General features: G+C 51.6%; 1 protein-coding gene across 15 annotated transcripts in view; it reads left to right on the forward strand.

Annotated features, from left to right (window-relative positions):
- The window catches only part of CACNA1D (calcium voltage-gated channel subunit alpha1 D), a 295,348-nt gene that overhangs the window by 193,492 nt on the left and 79,746 nt on the right, over positions 1 to 22,110 (forward strand). For 8 of the 15 annotated variants that reach the window (XM_059389949.1, XM_059389961.1, XM_059389950.1 and 5 more), the window contains exons 10-15: positions 13,650 to 13,737; positions 14,003 to 14,062; positions 15,126 to 15,152; positions 18,424 to 18,584; positions 19,499 to 19,724; positions 19,858 to 20,065. In XM_059389949.1, the coding sequence (XP_059245932.1) occupies positions 13,650 to 13,737; positions 14,003 to 14,062; positions 15,126 to 15,152; positions 18,424 to 18,584; positions 19,499 to 19,724; positions 19,858 to 20,065 (770 nt within the window). The remainder of the gene's footprint in view (positions 1 to 13,649; positions 13,738 to 14,002; positions 14,063 to 15,125; positions 15,153 to 18,423; positions 18,585 to 19,498; positions 19,725 to 19,857; positions 20,066 to 22,110) is intronic. The other 7 variants (XM_059389962.1, XM_059389957.1, XM_059389955.1 and 4 more) reach the window with 1 other exon arrangement.

Raw genomic sequence — 22,110 nt, forward strand, 5'->3', positions numbered from 1 at the left:
GCTGAGGGGCTGAGGGCCGACTGCGGGGTTCCAGCGGGGAGCTGTGGGGCATTGGCCCCGAGCCTGGAAGGATGGAGGAGCCTGAGGTCGGTCAGTGTCAGGAGAAACCTTCTGAGCCTCGGCAGAGTGTGAGGAGGGCCCGGGGGTGGTTCATTCGTTCGGCTGGTTGGGGGAGATGGGGCAGGGAGGCTGGGCGAGTGAGGCCAGTATGTGCCTCCTCTGTAGACAGCGGATCACACAAGTGAAGGCCGAGCGGCCCACGGGTGACTGAGGTGGCCTTTGGTTGCTTCTAGCGAAGGACTCTGGGTCCGTGCTACCATTGGGAGTGTGAGTTTCCTGTTCTCACTGTTGCAAATGACGGACTCAGTCCTGTGGGCTCCTGGGGGGCCAGCAGTGGGCAGACAGACTCCTCTTCTCCTCTCCCCGCTGCTTCCCAGGGTCACTGGTGCTGCTCCCTTGAGGAAGAGACAGGGGACACAGTGCCTGAGCATCAGGAAGCAGCTGGAGGATTTCTAGAGCAGCCTCTGTGTGCTGACTCTGAGATGGGAGTTCATGCAGGGGTATTCCTTCCAGTTCCAAACTGGGTGGTGTCCTCTGGGTCAGTGAGTATAAGAAGGGTGTCTGTGTCTTCAGGGCATTTGAGTCCAAATCCCAATGGGCTTCTTGCAGCTTCCGCGCCTACCATATGGCCGGCCACAGGCTGTTCTTGGAGCAGGAGGGATGCCTACCCCACTGTCTCCCTGCTCATTTCCAGACTGCAGCTTGGGTGCTGACCTTGGTTTCTGGGGATGGGGAGGGGTGGTGTGGGGTGGGGGTGTCTGCCAGCCACGTGCTCCCTCTCCCAGTGTAGCATGTCGTGTGTCAGTCAGCACAAGTATGGGTCCTTCTCCTGAGCACACCCCCTTCCTTTACCAGTGGAGCTGTGGCTGACGGGTTGCTGGGTGAGCCTTTCAGGCGGTGTCTTTTCACCCCTTCAATGCCCTAGCTTTGGAAATGGACAGGGTCCCCGTTCGTGCCGCTAGCATCAGGTGTGGTGAGACTGTGCTTGTGCCTGGGGTTTGAGGAGTGGGTATTTTCTGTGGGCTCCAGGCAATGTCTTCTGATAGTCCCGAGAGCTCTCGCTCACTTTGTCTTGGCCCAGTACTTCCGGTGCTGCCAGGACGTGTAAAGGACCTGGCCACATTGTGACAAAACTTGGTGCCTCTGCCTTTGGAAACCTGGCTGTAGAGGGAAGTGGAGAAGCCAGGCCTTAGTGTAAGATGGAGACAAGCTGGCCATGTGATCAGGGGGCCAGCAGTCTGCTGTGGGAGCCCTGAAGGGCACAACAAAGCAATGATGGGCACATCGTTGCAAGGGCACAAGGATGCAAGGGGAGGCTCCCTGGAGGAGGTGGTGTTCCTGCTGAACTCCAGGGAGTTGCTTGTCTGCGGCTTCCAAAGGCACGGGGGAGAGGCTTTTTTCTTAGGCTGGAGAAGTGGCATGAGCGAGGTACAGAAGGTGATCAGTGTTGCAAGCCCTGAAGCGCTGTGCTCAGTAGTATCATCAAGGAAAGAAACAACGGCCCTTTGAAAGTTGTCCATCCTCAGACTTCACTTTGTAACTAGGACTCCTCCCCCGGTAACGCCGCGCCACGTCCCTGTGGTTTGTGCTGGGCACGGTGCTGTGTGGCTCAGCCTGGGAACCAGCTGGACGTTCGATCCTGAAGAGCACATGCTTCCGTGGGTACCCTTGTCCTTTACCAGGCTCCTTTGGCCAGGTGCTGCGCTTTCCTGGACAGTGAGGCTCTGATCTCCTGAGCCACCAGATTCCCAGGACATGGGTGATGAGGATCTGAAAGGAAGTCCTAGATCTCAGGCTGTGGGAACCATGCAGGGAGTTAACTGACCGACAATGAGAGCCCCAGGTCTCCTCCCGACGAGGATGTGGGCCTCCTCGAATATACTCCCGGCAGCCCAGACCTTTTGGCCAAGGAGAGCTGTCTTCTTCTTCCTGTCCATCTTCTTCCTGTCACAGCAAGAAACCCGAGGGGGACAGAGGATTTCCACAAGGCCTGCATCATCCCTTCATCAGCGGATAGTGGTTGGTTCACCGCCCGCACACTCCAGGTCTGGTCTCTGCCACCCGGTAGCAAGCAGTGCAGCGTGGGCAGGGCCATTACTAACGTGCTTCCTGGGTGGGTAAAAGCCAGGCCCACACTCCTAACATCCCAGCCCCGCTCCTGTTTTTTTTTCGGGGAGATGGGATGGGGCCCTCCCTGGGTGTCCTGGCTTTATTCTTGGTGCCTCAGGATGCTTAGCCACTGACTGCCCTTTCCAGCAGGGTCCTGGATGGGATTGGGACAGGTTCCTTCCAGGCATGGGGGAGTTAAGTGACAGTGTGGTAGTGTGACAGTTGTGACAGAAGCCCTTGCTATAGCCCAAGCCTCAGGCTGTACAAGCAAAGGCAGGACCTCAGGAAACATGAATGGCAGATGTCATAACCTTTGGAGGTGGGGCTGGATAGCACGCGGGTGTCCCTTCTCTGGAACTGGCTGCCATTGAGTTTTGTGACTCGGAATTTGGACTTGAGTGATAGGCAAACGACCCGATGTCTCTGAGCCCCCATTTCTCTGACGGCAAGAAGGTGATAAAGATACTTGCCTAGAGGTTGTCCTGAGGATTAAAGTTTGATTCGTGGCAGGAGTCACTGTAGCCACGGGAATACTTGGTACCGATGCTGTTATTAGACTACAGGATAACTTGACCTAAACACTGCAATTCTCGCAGATCCTCCTAGACCTCTAACCAACCTCAGGCTAAGGACCCCTTTTAGCACCACGTCCCTCTACTTTCCTGTTCGGGGACTGTGAAGTTCTACGTATTGATGAAAAACAAACCTGTTGCCCGGTCGGTCATGTTGAAGGTAGCGAGGCACGGCTTTCTGGCTCAGCGTCCGTTGGCGGTTTGTCGATGTTTGCTGTCGGAGAGCAGATGCCAAATCCAGGGCTTGGGCATGTGCACATCTCATCTCTTCTCTCTGATCTGCTAAACATCACCGTCTGCTCCTGCGGTGCCCACCTCTGGCTGTACATGACAGTCACCTGGGGAACGCGGACATCCTGGTGCTGTACCCCTCCCCCACCCCGACGAAGACTGGTCTGTGTGTGGCGGGACCCAGGCATGGCTTGATCTACTGCTCCCTGGAGGTTCCCGCGTGAAGCCGAGGTTGGGAACCCCTGAATGGTATCACACCGAATATCACACTGTCACAGGCCTCCACTGGAAGGAAGACAGACGGAGAGGCAGTCAGCGCCGTAACTGGGCTGTCTGCTGGCTCCCCTGGCTGGTAGCTCTAGCTTTGTGCGTTCGTGGAAGATGGAAAACGTCCATTCTGTAAATTTGCTCTTAGGAAGCTGGTGTTACATGGTTAATTGAATGGACAAAATTCCCTTGGAAGTTAGTTCCTAAGCATTTGGGACATTTTCAAGGATAATTTATTTAACTTTTTGCTGAGCCTCAAGTTTCTTAAGAAACCCTGCCAAATCTCAAAGTGATTTTTTAGACGTATGCAGCTGCTTCTCTGTTAACAATGGCGTTTTTCTAGGGCCATTAAAATCTGGAAGCCTAAAATTCTATTTTAAACTCTTCTCATTGTCAGTGATTAGTCTTTTTTTTTTTTTTAAAGGAAAAAAAAAAAAGCATTAAAAATAATGAAATCGTTTTAAAGGGAGCTCATTCTAAAATTCTGGCCGGAAAAGCAGGGCCGTTTCACTGTGGGAACTATTAATGTTCAATGATCAGTGTAAGAGGGTATACATGCTGCCCACAAGGAGGTCTCTTGCTCAGAGATCCCAGAGGCTGCCCCGCCCCACCGGTTAGGACTCTGCCCCTCCCCCACCATGTGTCCACACCCCAGGTTGCCACAGCCAGTCCCCTCCCTTCCCCGTGCACCACTTGTGTGCCTTTTACTGAGATGTTTGATTTGGGGGTGGGCAGGAAACCAGGGATGGTGTAGCTGTTTCCCAGCATGGAAATGTGCTGGTCCAGTTTCAAAGCTTGTGTCTTCCTAAAGCGACTTACCGAACTGCTTTCATCACAGTTAAACCAGCTCAGAGCGCAAATTCAGAATGCAAGACAGTCCTCTGAAGGCTGTAAATTCAGCAAATAGCAGCACTTAGAGTGGCATGCCTCAGGAGGGTTGCCCTGTTTCTGGAGGTGGATGGGAGTGCCTCTGACCAGGAGAGCTGATGGAGGTGGGCCCAGCACTGCAGTCGGCTGGGAGACCGCCCCCCCACCACCACCACCACTGGGCTGGTGGTACAGGGAGCAGAGCCCACCCTAGGCAGGTCTTCTAAGAGCTGGCAGGAGACGGGATGGTCGCCCCAGCATGGACATGAGGTGAAGGCCCTCCAGCCAGGTTTGTAGACCCCAAGTCAGGCTGTGTGTGCTTATTTTTAATATATTTTAATTGCAAAAATAATATTTGCTCATTGCCAAGAATTCGTATATCAAAGTGTATAAAGGATAAGAGAATGAGACTGGGCCATTGGGGGTCTGTTCTTTGCGACCTCACCTGTGCACGTGGGAACATACGTGCTTTCACGGGCAGCCTGCGCATGTGTCCCCACATCATCAAGCTTGGGGGGGCACAGCCACTTGCCTTTCTCACTGAACCATGTGCCACAGACTGCGACCTCCTGGAGGTAGGAACAAGGTCTGTTTCTGTCCTTCACTGTGTGGCAGGCACCTCGTGTGGTCCAGTGAGTCTGTGTTTCATGAAAGAAAGCAGAGTAAGAATGCCTCATTTATCAGGGCCTTCCTGTGTGTTAGATGCTGTTCTAAGGGTCAGGGGTGTATGTGAATCCATTATTCCTTCCAGGGTTCTGGGAGGCAAGCACTTGACAGATGATGGGGAAATTGAAACACAGAGGGGTTAAGTAGCTTCCCAGGGTCCCACGCCCGTCACGTGGCCAAGTGGGGTTTGAATGCAGGTTTCGCTGCAGATGAGCCACCATTAATCCCCGCAGATGTGTGCACCTGGGTCTGCACACACATGCTCACAGTCTTGTGGGAGAAAGTTCCAGAAAGGGATTTGCTGGGTCAGAGAGGATGCCTGTTTTAGAAATGTGTCCTGCCATTGGTATCCATTTACATTCCCACCCATCATGCTCGTGAGTGCCCATGTCCTGTGTCCTTACCCACACGGCATTCCTTCTGCTTCCCCTCTTGCCCATGAAGCTCCTTTCCCTGAGCACAGGGCCCCATCCTGAAGATCAGCCCACCGGCTAATATCGTGATATCCTGTCCCAGAGCCAGAGGGAGCTGGAGACCCTAGAATCGTTCTTCTTGGGACCTAGTGGCCACAGGGCCACTGTACGTGTTGTACCTTGCCAGCACCTGTGTTACTGTATTTACTGTTTACCACTTCCTAAGGTAAGCAGATTAGCAAAAGCAGGTAACCTGTCTGTGCTCATCCAGTTGGGAAGTGGCAAGGCTGAGATCAGACCTGGTTTGTCCAAGTCCAGAGCATGCCTTGTAAACTCCCACATGTCCTTCCCACATAGCGGTACCGGCCAGACTGCCCAGCTGGTCAGCACCCGGGACTCCTGGCCGTGGCTGAATGCCCTCTCCTGAACACCCTTCTTGGTGGGGTGGCCAAACCCTGGGAAGCCTTGTCTGGTGGTGTGGTTGGTTGGCTGGTTATTTGGGACAGGCACCCTCACTGCAGAAAGCGCTGCTCCGCTCCACTGTTCAGACCCTGAACTATAGATGTCCAAGTAGGAAGACTCTTGAGGTTTCGCGTATCAGAGCCGGTGGCTGCAAGCTGCCTCTCTGGGCCTAGGGCTCTGTTTGCGTTGCTCCTGCTGCCCTCTACCGAGTCATAACGACATTGCCTGTGTTCCACCTGAAGGAGTCACGGTGGCCGACCTGCTAAAAGAGGACAAGAAGAAAAGGAAGTTTTGCTGCTTTCGCCAACACAGGGCTAAAGATCACGGTAAATGACCGGGGGTGAACTCCAGTCGGGAGCCTCCTCTCCTGAGGCTTCTGGAGCCTTCTCCTTGCACACAGGCCTGGTGTGACGTGCATGTGTGTGCTGGCGTGGTGTGTTTGTCAGACGCCTATGTTTTAACTGCTTGATTCCTCTGAACTTTGGTCGTGTTCTTTTCTTCTTGTCTTTACCCCAACTGTGTGGTTTTGCCCAGACAGCATTGCAGTTTCCTTTTTGTTTGAACTATACCTTTTAAAGAAGCAGCGGAACCCACTCAGAACATTTATTTAATTCAGCATGAATATTCTTAGACTGGAAGACAGACTTCTTAAACACTTTTCCCCAATGATGCTTTTTCATCTAAACTGTTTAGAAATTCCAGTGTTGTTATTTGATTGATTTTGATTTTCCAGGTTACATTTTTCACAGGGCCTGCTGGTTTTTCACCCTCGGGCTGGGACATACTAGAGCTCATAGTGCCAGTTTCAAGAATGAAGTTAAAAATAGACTTCAAGGATGCGAAGATTGTGGGGTGGGGATGGGGGTTGGGGAGGCACTTGCCTTTGTGAGCGGGGAGGAGGAAAGGACTAATGTGGGGGCACAGTTCATTTTCGAGCTCTGCTGTCAAATGAATGCTACACGCAGACCCTCGCTGGAAACCCTGGGGTCAGCGTCAGGACCATCCGCGTGCAGGGCGGTTAAGGCAGACGGCTTGGGTCCTGTCCTTGCCAGGCCACCACTGTAGTCTTACAGCGGTGTAGCCCCCTGCCCATGCACACCGCATGGTAAACAACCAGGTTTACCTGGTTGCTGCCACCGAGGTCGGCCCTGGTCAGACAACTCTGGAGGAAGAGTCTCTTTGACTGTAAATAGGGCCACAAAGCCAGCTGCCAAGGGAGCAGAGGGGACACGCTGCACTGTTTTCTTGGTAGTAGCCTCTGCTACTACCAAGTAGGACACTTGGGGTTTTGCATATGAGAGCCCATATGGGATGGGGACGTTGTCCTGGAAATGTTGAGCTCATAGGGTGTAGGATTTGGAACAAGCCACAGGTGGTCAGACTGAAGGCTTTTGGAGCAGATGAGAATAGAGAGTATCAGACATAAGCCCCCACCCCCGGCCTCCGGAGAGCGCACTGTGGGCCTGAGAAGAGAAGGAACCTGTGTGGTTGGGGGAGGGGGATGGGGGCATCCAGTTAGGGCCTGGGGGCCCAGGGCTGGCTCAGCCAGGCTTAGTGTCTACAGAGGCTTATGGAAAGAGCTGGCCTTGGTGCAGCCCCTGGAGGCCTCTGCAGGAAGAACAGGCGTCAGGTAAGCAGGACATTCTGTTACTGACGTAACACAAAAGCATTTTCAAAGACTGACGGAGGGCCTAGGCTCTGGGGCATTACTGTGAGAAGATGAGAAGTCTGTGTCCAGAAGAAAGGAGTCCTCCCCTTGGTCATGCAGGTGCCTGTCGTCCTGAGCAGGGGCTCGCACCGTGTGACTTTTTGAGGATATTTTGCTAGCTTTCTGAGGCATATGGGGAGAGGAAGTAGCCTCATGTTTTCAGGAAACTTTCCGTTTTGAGTGGGAGAGGTCTTTTATTGACTGAGATACCCAGACACCCTAACAAAGGCCCTGGATAAGGCTGGGGGTGGGGATGGCCCTAGTAGGGGTGCGGCGTTCCTCGCGTCATTAGTCACACAGAAGTAATTCTTGTCAGGGCATCATTCTGGCTCTAGACACAGAAACCTTGGTCTGGCCTTGACCCACATTTCCCAAGAAGAGGCTGGCTTCTTCACAGCAACCAGAGTCTGTTACCTTGTGACGGCTAAGCGTGTCACTACTGGCAGGCACAGGCAAATTCCTTCAGGGGATGTCATGGCACGTCACATGCTTGTCAGGAAAATAAGATAAAAAAAAAAAAAAAAACAGGAGATCTTGGCTTCGGATCTGCTGTTCCCAAGGAAGGCAGCCATGACTGTCATTGCTCAGCTGTCCAGCCTCCTGCCCCCACCCGTTGAGAGGGAGGCATGAGAAGGGTTGGAGGCAGATTTGGAGAGGCATCCCTGACCGTGCAAGGGTGCCTGTCCTGTGGAGAACGGGGCGCGAGGCTCCCAGACGCCCAGGGCATCTGTGAAGGAGGCTGTTTGGTGTGCCAGGCTCAAGAAGGAGGCTGGGGTCTTCCGGGCTCAGCTGGCTTGGGTCCCCGGGCTCCAGTGGCATATGAGCACTCTCGGGGAGCGGGGGGGGCGGTGAAGGGGTTGCTTCTCCCTTCCCCAGTGGCTCTCCCTGGAGGAGCCTTGGGAACGCTTCTCCTGACTGGGCTTCCTGGATCCTGGCGGTCCTCCTGAGGGGCACTGGGCGGGGGCTTCACAACACTGCTCCTTCCCTGCTCTCTGCGCTGAGCTGTGGGACGGCAAGGGAAAGCCACCTGGCACTGGTGAAACCAGACAGCCTGTGGGTGTTTCCTCTTCAGAGCAGTTCAAGCAGGTCAGAGGTACGTGGGTCTTACAGATAATGTTACCCAACAGCTCGTGTTCTAGGTTAGCCAACGGAGCCCAGGGTGGGAAAGGGAAAGGACTTGTCCCCACATTTCTGACAAAGGCCCAGCTTCTCTGACATTCCTCTTTGCGTCTTTTGACCCGAGTAGCCTCTGTGATGCTGTGCCTGTTAATAGTGAACATAAGGGGCGCCTAGGTGGCTCGTCCCCCCTCTGCCTGCGGCTCAGGTCATGATCTCAGGGTCCTGGGATCGAGCCCTACATCAGACTCTCTGCTTGGCAGGGAGCCTGCTTCCCTCTCTCTCTCTGCCTGCCTCTCTGCCTACTTGTGATCTCTCTCTCTGTCAAATAAATAAATAAAATCTTTAAAAAAAAAATAGTGAACATAATTTTGGGGCTGCCTATTTCAACCCACATGCAGACCCATTTACCACGTGTGTGTGTGATGGGCACGCACACTCCCATCCATGAAAATGCTAGCTAGTTGTGCTGGCCTGAGAAGCCGTGTGTTTTCCCACTGTATTTTGTGCGGCATTGCCCATAATGCCATCCGGGCCCAGCAGCAGTTCTTAGCAACAGCATGGCATGCCCTCCCCCGAGAGTTCCAAGTGGGCCCCCCACGTCCCCACCCCCACCCCCCCCTCAGGCCAGGATAGCTTTCATCTGCCGTCCAGGGCCTGCCGGGCTGCTGTCTGGCCTCCCCTCCTCCCTGGCGGCAGCAGCCGTCATGGCCTTTGCGTTATGTCCTTTGCTCGGTGCGTCCACATCGAAGCCTCGGGGTCTGGCCTGCAGCTCTTGGAGATCGCAGCACCTGGGAAAGCTTGCGAAGCCTGGGCCTGCACTTCCCCAGGTTTGCAGCAGGCAGGTTGTGGTGCAAGTCAGCACCCCATTCTAGGTATAGGCTGGTCCTAATACCTGGTTTCACCCCGGATTCTGGAAATAGTTTTAAAACTTGAATTTAAAAAAAAAAAAAATGAAAACTTGCTCTACAGAGTTCCCGAGTTCCCTGGAATCTGTGAGAGAAAGGATTTACAGCTGCTTTGCCTGCAGATGGCCCCTTGGCTTACTTCTGTCTCTAGAGGACATGGTGGGACTTGGGGCAGGGGTGGGGGGCTGGGCTCTGCCTGCATTCCTAACCAGCCCAGCGCTTGTCAGCAATTATTGTTGACTCCGTCCTGAAGGGGACAAGGTGCTCCCCCTGCACTTGGGGCAGCCATGAGGCTGTGGCAGCCAGTTGAGGAAAAGGCATGTGTTCCAGGAATTTCCCCATGGGCCTACTTACGTGGATTTTCGTAAAGTCCCAAAAGTCACCACGACGACTTGACCTTTGTTCTCTCTCTCTCTCTGCTGGGGTGGTCTCCTGGAGCCGGTCTGACTGTATACCAGGTTTCTGGGGGTTAACTGAGGTCATCAGGACAGCCAACCAGGCTGATGGACAGTAGGCTTGATTGGCTTTGGGACTTTTAACGTGTGGCATTGTGAGGATCTACCACCATATCCCAATGTGTACCAGCATATGTAAGTAAATTAAGTATGATTTTTTTAAGGGCATACCAATATACATGTTAACATGTACTGATATCAAAACGTATCCCAGTATATCTGAGCACAGCCTGCAGGCACAGGGGGCATGGCCAGCTGGAAAGCTGGAGAGCTTTCTCACACCTGAGCTGTGCGTCCCGAGGCAAGTTGGCCAGGTCTCCGATCTGTGAAATCACAGAGCTGCTCCGTGGGATCTCATAGGCCTCTTCCAGTTCTAAGAGTCTGTGATCCTCCTGTCTTGACAGTAAAAACACAGATGAAGTCCCATTGGGATGAAGTGAAATGAAACTCGTATCAGTATTTTAGCTTTAAAAAATAATGAATGCCCAGTATGAGGGAAGGGTGAAATGCTGATGTACAAATGAGCTCCTTTTGCCTGTGGTGTGGTCTCCATACCGTGGGGAAAGGAAACGCTCCCATGTGACCTAGAGGGAGAGGTTAGAGCAGAGAGAGAAGGGCTGCCAGGGCCCCATCAGAGCCAGATTCCTCTGCACGGGTGAAGCGACTGGATCATGGTCCATTTCTGGGACCAAATGAGGCCACCCAATTCTAGCACAGTCACTGTGCTCTTCCTCCCCCTCCCCCTGGCCGCCTCCTCAGCTCTGGTTGATGTCCTTCCGGAATTTGTTTATTGTGGGACCATGGTGCTCTCCGTGTCTAACCATTAAGACCGAAAAGTTGCTATCTCTACAGCAGGCAACCATCAGACAGAAATGACTCGCTCGAGATAGAAAAGTTACAAACCAAGAGTGGAGGCCAAAGCTGACTCAGGTGTGCGGAAGACTGTTTACACTAGGGGTCTCTCTGTCGGCACGGTCACAGCAACGGGACCCTGGGTTTGGGCCGTGCACCAGAGTGTCCCTTTGCATCCAGGAGGCTCCAAGAGAACTTTCTTGAGGTGACAGCTCTCATATCTGAGCCTCACCGATTGCCCAACCTTGTGGACCCACACAGAATGACCCAGGACTATGAGGAAAACTCACCATGTGTTCTGTCTCTCTCAGTTCTGCCAATAGCCCCAGAGGAGAAGATGGAGTTTTGGAGAAGTTCAGCCACTGGGGTGGGGGTGGGGGTGTTAAACTGGGATCTGGCCAACTTCAGCATCCGCTCTTAGCTCCCAAAGGATGGAGTCCAGCTGGGGGGCAGGGAAACTTCTCTCCATCCGTGCAGCCCCGACATCGTGCCACACCATTAACTTGGTTTCTATCTGGGAAGTTCGCCTTTATTTCTTATCTTTCTACCCACTTGGTTGTCATGTCCAGGGACCAGCTAGTACATTTCAGTCACTGATAGCTGGCATGGAGCCAGAAATGTAAAATGCCCCCCCCACACACACACACATAGGCAGGGTATAATTTATCTGCTTTGATCAAACGGTTGGAGAAAAAAAGCTTTAAAGAATCGTGTGCAGCAGGCACACTGCTCTCATCCCGGGACATGGCCGCAGAGGCTGAAAAGCCACAAAGACTGAGCCTGTTTGGAAGAAGTTTGCTCTTTTGGAAAGAATACAGCCCTAGAGTGATTGGTGGTAGAACCCGTGAGAGGCAGAAGTGGCCCTCGAGACTGTATAGTTAGCACTGCTGCTCTCTGCGTGGGACACTATAGTCCACAGTGAGGTTTGACTGTGCCCAGCCCAGTCAAACGCTAACTGCCCCCGGCCACGGACCCCCACTCCTGGCCCCAGGTCAACTGCTCTCAACTTCTGTCCCCTTAGTAGTGATAGAAAGTAACAAGAAAGTGACAAGAAAAACTTCTGTTCTACAGAGATGACTCACGGTCATATCTGTCAGAGTGTCCCACTGTGATTTTCTTTGTCATCGAAGAAAAGGGTGACCTATGGGAGGAGCCCATAGCAATGAACTTCATCGGATTTTATAATATTTTCATCTTTTCAAGTCAGTCATGGAGAAAAGGATTGCCTGAGCAGCTTTGTGCCTCTGTGTGTGTGTGTGTGTGTATCTTTATGGAGCTTTTGTTCAAGATTTTTCTGTGGTTGGGTTGTGTGTGTTTTTTAGGTTGTTTATTTTTGTTTGTTTTTTGCTTGGAGTCATAAAAAAGTCAATCAAAGTTTGTAGTTGGTTTGTTTTGACTTAATTGAGGAAGAAAGGTTATTCTAAGGGAATACCAGTAGTGTGATGTGGGTCTGTTCTGCTCGTTGTACCTTTGCCGCCTTTGCCTAAATGCCTCCGGACACAGCTGTGGACTCCCACCTGGGCAGGCGCCGTGTCTTGGGTGCCCACAGAGGGGAAAGAACTCTCTGGTGCCCTCAGAAGAGCAGTTTCTTGGCTCTCTGGGTCTCTTGGGTCAGGCCCACCTTTATCCTTGTCATTCACAGTGTCCCTGGCCTGAGCAGGGCCCACAGACCTGCAGCCACAGCACAGAGGTCATGGACCCAGCTCCTCTGGGCTGTGTGCCTCGGGTCCTCAGGATCGCCTGTGGCACCACAGAACCACTACCAACTTTTGCAGGTCGAAGTTGAGCATCCTTGCTAAGAGGAGCTGTATTGGCAGAGCACACAGGAGGAAGGCCTTCCTGTAGATACCACCGATTCTAGAAAGATGGTCGCTACAGTTCAAAAGGATGCATCAGGGCAAAGAAGTGCATGTAGTTGGGTGATTCCCCCCCCCCCCCCATTTCTATCTTCAGTGACCCCCTCGCTGAACCCTAGGGCAGAATTCATTATTCCTTACTGCAGGTTTCCAGAACTTCTTGCAGGGATCCCCAAGGTGGCTCATTTTGTAGTTCATGGAAATCTGTGGGCTTTCCAAGGCAGGTGCAATGTTTCATGTTCTCCTTCTCCTTCAAGACCTGGTTCCAACCCCTGCTTAGGATGCCGATAGGGTTGAATCAGGTGGATGAGAAATAATGCCCACATGCCTAATGGTGGGTCACTGGGCCTCCCAACACAGTTGGTGCACCTCTGCTCAGGGTCCAGCTGCAGAGGGGTGAGACATGCCCAGAGACCCTGGACACTGAGACCATGATCAGGCTTGCCCGCTGGTCACCGGTTGGGAGAAAACCTTCTACCCATAAGACTGTACTTCCTTTTTGCTCTAGTTCTGGCTGGTTTGGAAAGACCCTTCTGCATACTGTCTTCACACACTCATGGGAAATGAGCAGACCAATTAGCTAATAATGAGTAGAGCTCTTAAATTTTTTTAAAAAGATTGTGTGCGTGGTACCTTCATGTTCTCCTGCATCCATTGCCTCTTCTCCTTCTGTATATTTATGATAAGAATTCATATATCAAGTCGTGGTCTAGTCACAGATTTTCTAGAGAGAAGCAGCTGGGACCAGCGAAGATGTCGCTCTTTCTGGTGGCCTCTCAATCCTCTCCTGGAAGTCAAGACAGTAAGCTGGTCCCAGGCACAGTGACTGGATTCAGTTTGGCCCCTAGACTTCTTTGCCCTGGGGAGAGTCGGAATGGACAGAGCTTCCTCCTGTTGGGGAGGGGAGGGGTGCTCCAGGGGCTCTCTCGGCAGATTGGCACATCACGGAAACAGACTCTGCCGTGGAGGTGCCTGGCCTCTCACTCTTCCTCGCCCTCCTCCTGGGCTCCCAGGGGGCCTGCCTGGAGGCAGCGATCCACAGCAGGCCCACACCTGGGCATGCAGCACCTCCAGCATGCCAGCTAAAGCCTTGTCTTCTCCCCGCAGCCAGCATGCCCACCAGCGAGACGGAGTCGGTGAACACGGAGAACGTAAGTGGCGGAGGCGAGAACCAAGGCGGCTGTGGGAGTCTCTGGTGAGTGTGGAGGCCACTTGCCCTCCTTTTGCCTCCTGTCTTCTTAGAGGAGCACCTGTGGGGCAGGCATCCCCGGCCACGGCCTCAGACGCACGAGGGGTGGGTGGGCTCACCCTGGACCCCTCGGTCCCCCTCCCCCACCTTCCCAGGCCTCCAGACCCCCAGCATTTCACATGCCTCTTCCCCCCAGAGCAGCCCGTCCTTCCGAGGCGGAGCCTGCGGCAGGGCGTGCCAGGTAACCCTGCAATTCCACTGTGTCCACTAGGTGCTGGTGGAAAAGAAGAGGCACGGCCAAGGCTGGGCCCTCGGGGTGTCGGCGGTGGGGGTAACAGGCCTGATTCTCCTCCCGGTCTGGTTTTGGCATCGGTGCTTTGACGAAGAGCTTGTATGGCACAGTGGCTGACAGAATGTGCTGCATATTTCAATTTCCCTTCCCTGGCGGGTTCCGCCCACCTCCGGCGTGGCGGCTGGCCCCGGAAGGGCTGCCCTTCTTTGCTCACGGCACTGGTTTCCGGCGCCCTTTACCACCCTCTCCTAACAGCGGAGGGCGCCACCACATCCACCCCCCCCCCCCCCCCCCCCCCCCCGCCCCGTTGGCTTCTGTCTAGATGGACCTGGTCCCCAGCCGGGACCAGTGGTGTTCCATGTGCAGAGTCCTGCCTGCTTTGGGGAGCCCATGCAGTTTGGTTTCATTTGCTTCCTGCTGGTATCCCTGAGGTCTTATCTCTGTAAAGTAGAGGTGGTGTTTTTAAGAGAGTTTGATCATCTTGGCAGTGATTAATAAAAATGTTGTGTTTAGGGCAGAGCGCTCAGCTGTTAAAGAAGTGAATCTGCCTCTGTTGTCTCGCTCTGCCCTCCCTATAACATTGAGAAGTAGGCGGGGGGGATGGGTTCGTCTTCCTCATTTTACAGATGAGAACACTGAGGCTCAACCCCGTGTGCTGCTTGCCCAAACCCATGCAGTTGTTCAACAGCAGAGTTGGGACTCCTAGTCCAATGCTCTTTTCGCTGTAGCAGCAGCACATGCTGCTGCTAGAGTGGCTGAGATGCGAGCAGGGGAGGCCCCACTGACTTCACTCTGGGGAAATGAGGTCAGGGGAGAAGAGCCCCTGGGCATCACGGCCCCTGACAGGGCTGCACAGGGCTGTTGGCTAAGAGTCTTCTCTTACCTCGGCCCTGGACCCCTGGACAGTGTCAGCCTGGCCTCCCTGGCCCTGACAGCGCCTTTTCTCCTGCTCCGCTCTCACCACTGCTGGCTCACTGGGGGAGCTGGGAATGCTGAGCCCAGGCTTCTGTGCATGGCTTTTCTGATCTCTCAGCTGAAGTGACCAGGAGAGTCTGCTCAAGCCGTCCTAACAGAAATCCTCTTCTCTTTGTCTTTCTTGCAGCCAGGCCATCTCAAAATCCAAGCTCAGGTCAGTATCTTCTATTTTTTCCCTAAGCCTGTATGTTGGTGTTTTACTTTCTCACTTCTCTATTCTACATGGAGTTGTTTTAGACTTGATCTTTACTCTGTGGGCAAGGACATTCCTATCAAAGAGTGGTCTGTACAGTCAATATTCAGCACCTGCCTTGGAGAGCAGTGTAGCAGATGCTAAAGATGTTGCCTCAAAACAAACCAATGAGACACAACAATGAAAAACTTCTTGTCACTAATCAAGTCTTTCATATCCCCCCCATCAATGAGTCATTTCTCAAAGAGACATATTTCTTGTCACTTTTCTGCTTAAAAGTCCTCTATAGAGAAGGAGGTTCGAGAGGTGTTCTGAGATGGTAGTGATGTTCTGTTCATTGCTCTAGATGCAGGTTACGTGTTTAGTTGCTAAAATCTCATTGAACCTGTACCTATGATTTGTGTACTTTTCCATGTAAGTGTTATTTTTCAACTAAAATGACATTTTATCATTATATACAAAAAGTACCTTGAAATGGACATGGAAGTACATGTAAAACCTGAAATTATAAATATTCTAGAAGAAAACCTACAACGTCTTTGTGACCTTGGGCTGGGCAAAGGTTTCTTCTTGGATACAGCACCCAAAACACTGGCCATATGAGTCGATAAGCTTCAGACCAGAAGAAAAAAATATTTGCAAAACATTTGATAAAAAGGACTAGTAACCACTATATAAAAAGAAGACCATGTAAATACAATGTGCGTAATAAGAAAACAATAAAAAAATGGTCAATAGATTTCAACAGGCATGTCACCAAAAAGAGATAGGGATGGCAAAGAAGCACATGGAGTGACCATTGGTCACTAAAAAAATGTAAATCAAAATCGCAGTGAGACACCACTGCATACCTTTTAGATCATTTTTTATACCTGTGGGTCAAATTTTAAAATATGACAATACCGAGTTCTGACAAGGATGCAGCTCAGCAGGAATTCCCACCCATTCCTGCATGGTGAATGGCATGGCCATTTTAAAAACAACTTGGCCATTTCTTAGGAAGTTAAACATATGTTTATCGCATGACCCAGCGATCCCACTTCTGACGTATTCATATAAAATGAAGGTATATGCCTGCATGAGAAATTTTTATATGAGTTGATAGCAGCTTTATATACAATTGCGGAAAACTGTAAATAATTCCAATGCCCATCCGATGGTGAAGAGGAAGACAAACTGTAGTTCATGCATATGGTGAAAGGATGCTCAGCAATAAGGAGAAAACTGCTGATAGATACAACAGCACAAATGAGTCTGGAGCCTTTCACTTTTGCTAAGTGAAAGGAGCCAGTCTCAGAAAGCTCTATTATAGGACATTCTGGATAAAACAAAACAATAGGAGCAAAAAGCAGATCAGTAGTTGCCAGGGGCTGAGGTGAGGATGGGTTAACTCTTATAAAGGAAAGTCCTTTGAGTGATGGAAATATTCTACCTCTTGACTGAGGTGGTGGTTAGAAACCCTGTACCTAAATATTAGTAGTTACCACATGTCGATTGTATCTCAACAAACCTGACTTTAAAAAGAACAATCGGAAACCCTTCCATGACTCCCTGTCTGCCAGACAGCATATAAATTCCTTCATCATTTGGCCCCCGGCTCGCTCACTGGCCTGATCTTTTGATACCCCTCCTACCCTCCCCACTCTGTGGCTATACTGGACCGCTGTCCATTTTTACCAAGCTCTGTTTCTTCCCACCTCAATCCCCTGGGCCATGCAGTCCCCTGTGGATGGAGTCCCCCCCCACGCCCCCCCCGGTCTGCCCCCTAGAGAACTCTTACCCTCTTATCCAGAGCCAGCCCACACTGAGAGGAGCCCTGAAGTAGGGATTGATAATTATTTGCCCCACCCTTGCATGCTTTTCAAGGGAAGAGGTCCCGGGACAGTGCACCTTCTTCACCTCCGTAGACCCAGTGTCTGGAGCCCCATGAAGGGTAGGATGGGGAGTGCTGCAGGGCTGCTGGGGTTGAGGCAGCAGGCCTCTGGGATTTGGGAGACACCTGAGCCTTGTCATGACAGCGTAAATTGACCCAACGTGAGTCCTTTTTCAGACCACCTTGCTTGTGTGTACTGAAGTATGCATCACAGCAGAAACCCAGCCTCGGGGGGTGGGCTTCAGCATCCTTGGTGGGATTTTTCTACACTGGTCATTGTGTTTCCAGCCCGTTACCGCTGGAAACCATATAGCAAGAGCAAAGCGCACTTCTCTTGTTGCAGGTCTTGTTGAAGAGTGGGCCCAAGTCTTTCTTTGCCCGGTCCCTGGGTTACGGTGCTTTCAGCGTAGCAATGCAGCTGGGTCAGCCTGGGCTGCAGCTAGGAGGCAGCCAGGGTATTGCTCTGTCTCAGGCCCCTAGAGGACATGCCCACCACCCCCCATCCGTGAGCACAGCCTGCACAGGGCTGACATCCCCTCTCGATTGGCCTTTTCCCAGGACCCACTTCGCCAATCCATCCTGAGGCAGGGAACGTTTCCCACGGAGGGGAACAGGCTAAGCGGGGGGAATACTTACCCTAATTACACACCGGAACTGAAAGTCAGTGGAGGACACGGTACTTGTCTGTCTGGCTCGGCTCATTTTATTTGTATGAAAACACAATTCAATATTGGCTCTTCTCCTGAAAGTATATTTTGAGCATCACTAGTTAGAAAGGGCACCTGATGACTCAGTATGAAGACTCATGTCCTACTCGGCTTTGACAAGTCTGCCAGGCTCCAGAGAAACCTCCCGGATTTAAGAAAGGACCAGAAGTTTCCCTAAAAGGAAAACTGGGGTTGGAGCACTTTGCTGCCTGATAAATTCCGCATGATGATCGAGATGCTGCAAGAGATGTGCACGAGAAGCCAAACGGCTCTCCGCACCCCAGTCTGAACAGATCCATGTACCATATGGTGGGAATGTAAATTGCATATCTGTGTACAGGCTCCACTTTGCATCTGCCGACGAATCTATGAATATCTAGATGTTTCTAGCTGGTTTGAGGACAGTGCATGGCACATTATGGAGTCGTCTAAAGCCATAGGTAGGAAACCGATAGCACGATCCAGTCAAGATTACATGTTAAAAGTTGTATTTGAGAACCAACATCATTTCTATGCTGTGTGTTCTCGCCTTTCCCTCCTGCACCCCCTGATCTGGGTCCTCAGAGTTAAAAACTGCTAACATCCCCGTGACGTCCATTGGACATTCAGACGCCGCATCTGCTGTTCACGGTCGCGTTTGCTTCTCTTGCAGCCGCCGCTGGCGCCGCTGGAACCGCTTCAATCGCAGAAGATGTCGGGCTGCTGTGAAGTCTGTCACGTTTTACTGGCTGGTTATTGTCCTGGTGTTCCTCAACACCTTAACCATTTCCTCTGAGCACTACAACCAGCCTGACTGGCTGACGCAGATTCAAGGTGCGAGCAGAGGCTGTGTTCTTTTCATTCTGATTCAAAATTAGGGCTTCCTGAGACTGTCCGGCTGCAGTTTCGTCTTAGCTGATCTGTGTGTAGTGACAGGACATTAACAGGGGTACTGGAAGACCGAGGAACCGTCCAAATCCAGGCTGTACCCAGAGTTTGCGGGGGCTGGGGCCCCACAGCCCACATGGTGTGCTGGGGCCAGCTGATGCCAGAGCATCTCCTTGTCTTAACCCTATGACAGCCTAGGGGCAGGGAATCTTGCAGTTGGAAGGGACCTCATGTCCCTTCTCCCTGTCCCCACTGGCAGCTGTATTTTCCCATACGGTATTCTTGACAAGTGGTTATTGCCCCTCTACCTGGAAGCCCTGCTCCACACCGGTGCCAGACTGGAGCTCATCCCCAGAGACAGCCTGTTCTGAGTAGGTCTGTTGTGATCCATGGGGAGGCGCTATTTTGTCCAGCTCTCCAGCCTGCTGGGTGCTGTTCTCTGTGGTTAGAAGCCACCTTGATGGACAACTGCTTCTTATGTCATGATGCCCTAAGCAAGACCAGACTGGCCTTTCTGGGACCACTGAAACAGAAAATATAATACGCTGGTGTAAATGCAGAATCACAGGCTCGTAGGGCTGCAAGCCTCAGAGATGGTGTGGTCAGCTGCCCCCCCCATTTAATAGTCATGAAATTGGGGTACAGGGAACTCAAGGGACTTCTCCAAAGTCCCACATCTAGGTGGTAGCAGAAGCGGGACTAGAAGCCAGCACACAGACCATAAACATGGTGCCCAGTGTCTTTAATGGGGGCCGTCGCGAAGACCGGGGCAAGGCACTGGGGCGTTTCCAGCAGAGACTAGTTGGGAAGACGTGGGGGGGTCTGAGCCACACCCACGAGGAGACCCTCTGTCTTTCCAGATATCGCTAACAAAGTCCTCCTGGCTCTGTTCACCTGCGAGATGCTGGTAAAAATGTATAGCTTGGGTCTCCAGGCCTATTTCGTTTCTCTCTTTAACCGGTTTGACTGCTTCGTGGTGTGCGGTGGGATCACCGAGACCATCCTGGTGGAGCTGGAAATCATGTCTCCCCTGGGGATCTCTGTGTTTCGCTGTGTGCGCCTCTTGAGGATTTTCAAGGTGACCAGGTGAGATGGCGTGTACCTCGCGGCAGGTGTTTTCCGGCTGGGGTGTGACGAGCCGCAGCGGCCCAGCCCCGCAATGTCTGCTGTGTCCCATGGGCGTTGTGCACTCACCACCACCCCCCATCTTGACTCGTAGGCACTGGACTTCCCTGAGCAACTTAGTGGCTTCCTTGTTAAACTCCATGAAGTCCATCGCTTCGCTACTGCTTCTGCTTTTTCTCTTCATCATCATCTTTTCCTTGCTTGGGATGCAGCTGTTTGGTGGCAAGTTTAATTTCGACGAAACACAGACCAAGCGGAGCACCTTTGACAATTTCCCGCAAGCCCTTCTGACGGTATTCCAGGTGAGCCCTCGTGAGGAGGCTGTGGGAGATGTTGCCTTGTCCCTTCGCCTCTGGGGAAAAGACAAGATGATTCTGCTGGGATTAGAGACCTCTGCCCCAGTAATGCTCCGACAGCTCTCGCACCCCTGACATGGATTGTCACACACTCAATTCCGGCTGTTCAGGTGGCGTGATTTCATGTTTTGTAAGACCACTGGATACGCGGCAGGATAATAAGCCAAACACATCTGTCTGATTTTGTGAGGTTTCCAAGGTTTCGGGGAGATAGGCTCTAAGATCCTCTTTCTGTTCTTTGTGAATTTTTGATTGCAGGACAGTTTTGTGATCCTGGACTCGAACAGCTGTGTGCAAAGAGGTGGATTCTAAAAGCCCTTGTGCTTTGTGTAGTCAGAGGAATCAGGGTGATAAGAGTTGTGACAGCCTTCCGCCTCCTTGCTTCTCCCTTCTGCCGTGTCAGAAGGAGGGGGGTGGTAGGCTCTGACGTGTCCGTGCCAGGGGGGCCTGTGCAGGTGATGAGACTGAGACAGAGGGACGGTGGCAGGTGTACAAATGGCCCCGTACTCAGGACACGAGCCTCCACGCCCCACCTGGCGTTAAGCCGAGGCATTCTAAACCCCCTCTTCCTATGTTGGGAGCTCAAACCTTTCATTAAACAGAGAGTGGCAGAGACATTTTAAAGACCCATCTGCCCTTGTCGCTTTTCACACATGAGGTCTGTGAGGCCCGGAGCCCTGCCCAGGAGGCGGAAAGCTGCCTGGTGGGAGGGATTACAGACATCGAGGTCCCCTCCTGGCTGTAGCCGTGCTCAGCTCTTTAACCTTGGAAAGTCACTGTCCTTTGTGGGGAAAAAAAAATACAAAAACCCAGAGACTAGAGGGAATGATCTGTAAGATTCATTTCCACTTGTTCATTTTGAGGTGAATAGAATTACTCTCCCTTTTATACGCCATACTTTTTTGAAATATACTTTAATTTTGGGGGAGGGGGTTACACTTATTTTTTAAGCCATTGATTAGTTATTTTTTTTTCTGTTTTCATTCAAAGAAACCTGTATGGTGGTGGTAGTTTTTGGTAGTACCTGTCTGTATGGCACAAAATTCAGATGTTTACAAAAGGATATAAAGTAACAAATGAGTCTCCTTCCTACCCAGCCACCAATTTCTTCTTTGGGAAGCAACCACCCTTGAGTAGTTTCTATGTGTTCTTTGAGATACATTTGCTCATGGGTGTAAATCAGTGAACTTACCTACCAGCCTCCCTCCCAGTAAATGTACTATGATGTAGATGGTAGCTCATTTTACCTGCCATTTTCCAGCTTCTCACTATTTCAAGTGTCCTTAGGAATCTGACTTAATGATCCATATGAGTTTGCCTCCTACTTTTCGATTCTGCATAAATTCTGTGGTGTGGATGTCCCCTAATTCCGTAGCCAGTCCCTAGCCGAAGAGAATTTTGTTGTGTTCAGCCTCGGCTCAGTTGGGTGACCTTGAACACACACCATGGGCACGTGTGGGAGCGTAGATGTATGGGGTAAACTTCCCAGAGGTGGAATTGCTGTTTTGAAGGGGTGTGTCCATTTTTGACGCTGATACTGTTGCCTGCATGTTCCTCAAAGTAGTGGGTGTTCAAACTGCGGGATGGTTGTCTGACAGGTGAAGATGATGTCTTGTAGCTTTAATGCCTCTTTCTGTTATCAGGAGTAAACCCGAATGTCTTCTGACGTGACTAAGAGCCACGAAGTTCCTTTCCTGGGAATTGGCTTTATCTTTTGAAATCCTTTGCCCATACTTCTGTTGGGTTGTGAGCTGTGACAGTTTTATTTCTTAAAGAGTCTGGTGCAGATGGACAATAAGAAGCAGGAGTACTCCTTCTCTCTCTCTTTCTCTCTCTGGAAGAGAGTCTGGTTTATTTATATTTACTTATTACTCTTATTTTTTTAGGTAGTATCTTTTTTAAATGCTGTTTAGGTTCACCTGATCCTACCTCCAGGATAGACTGAGTTATATCATCAGTAGAGAAGTTTCCACGTGAAATTTCAGGGAGTT

The sequence above is a fragment of the Mustela nigripes genome, chromosome 2 (assembly GCF_022355385.1).
Source record: "Mustela nigripes isolate SB6536 chromosome 2, MUSNIG.SB6536, whole genome shotgun sequence".
Classification (NCBI taxonomy): Eukaryota; Metazoa; Chordata; class Mammalia; order Carnivora; family Mustelidae; genus Mustela; species Mustela nigripes.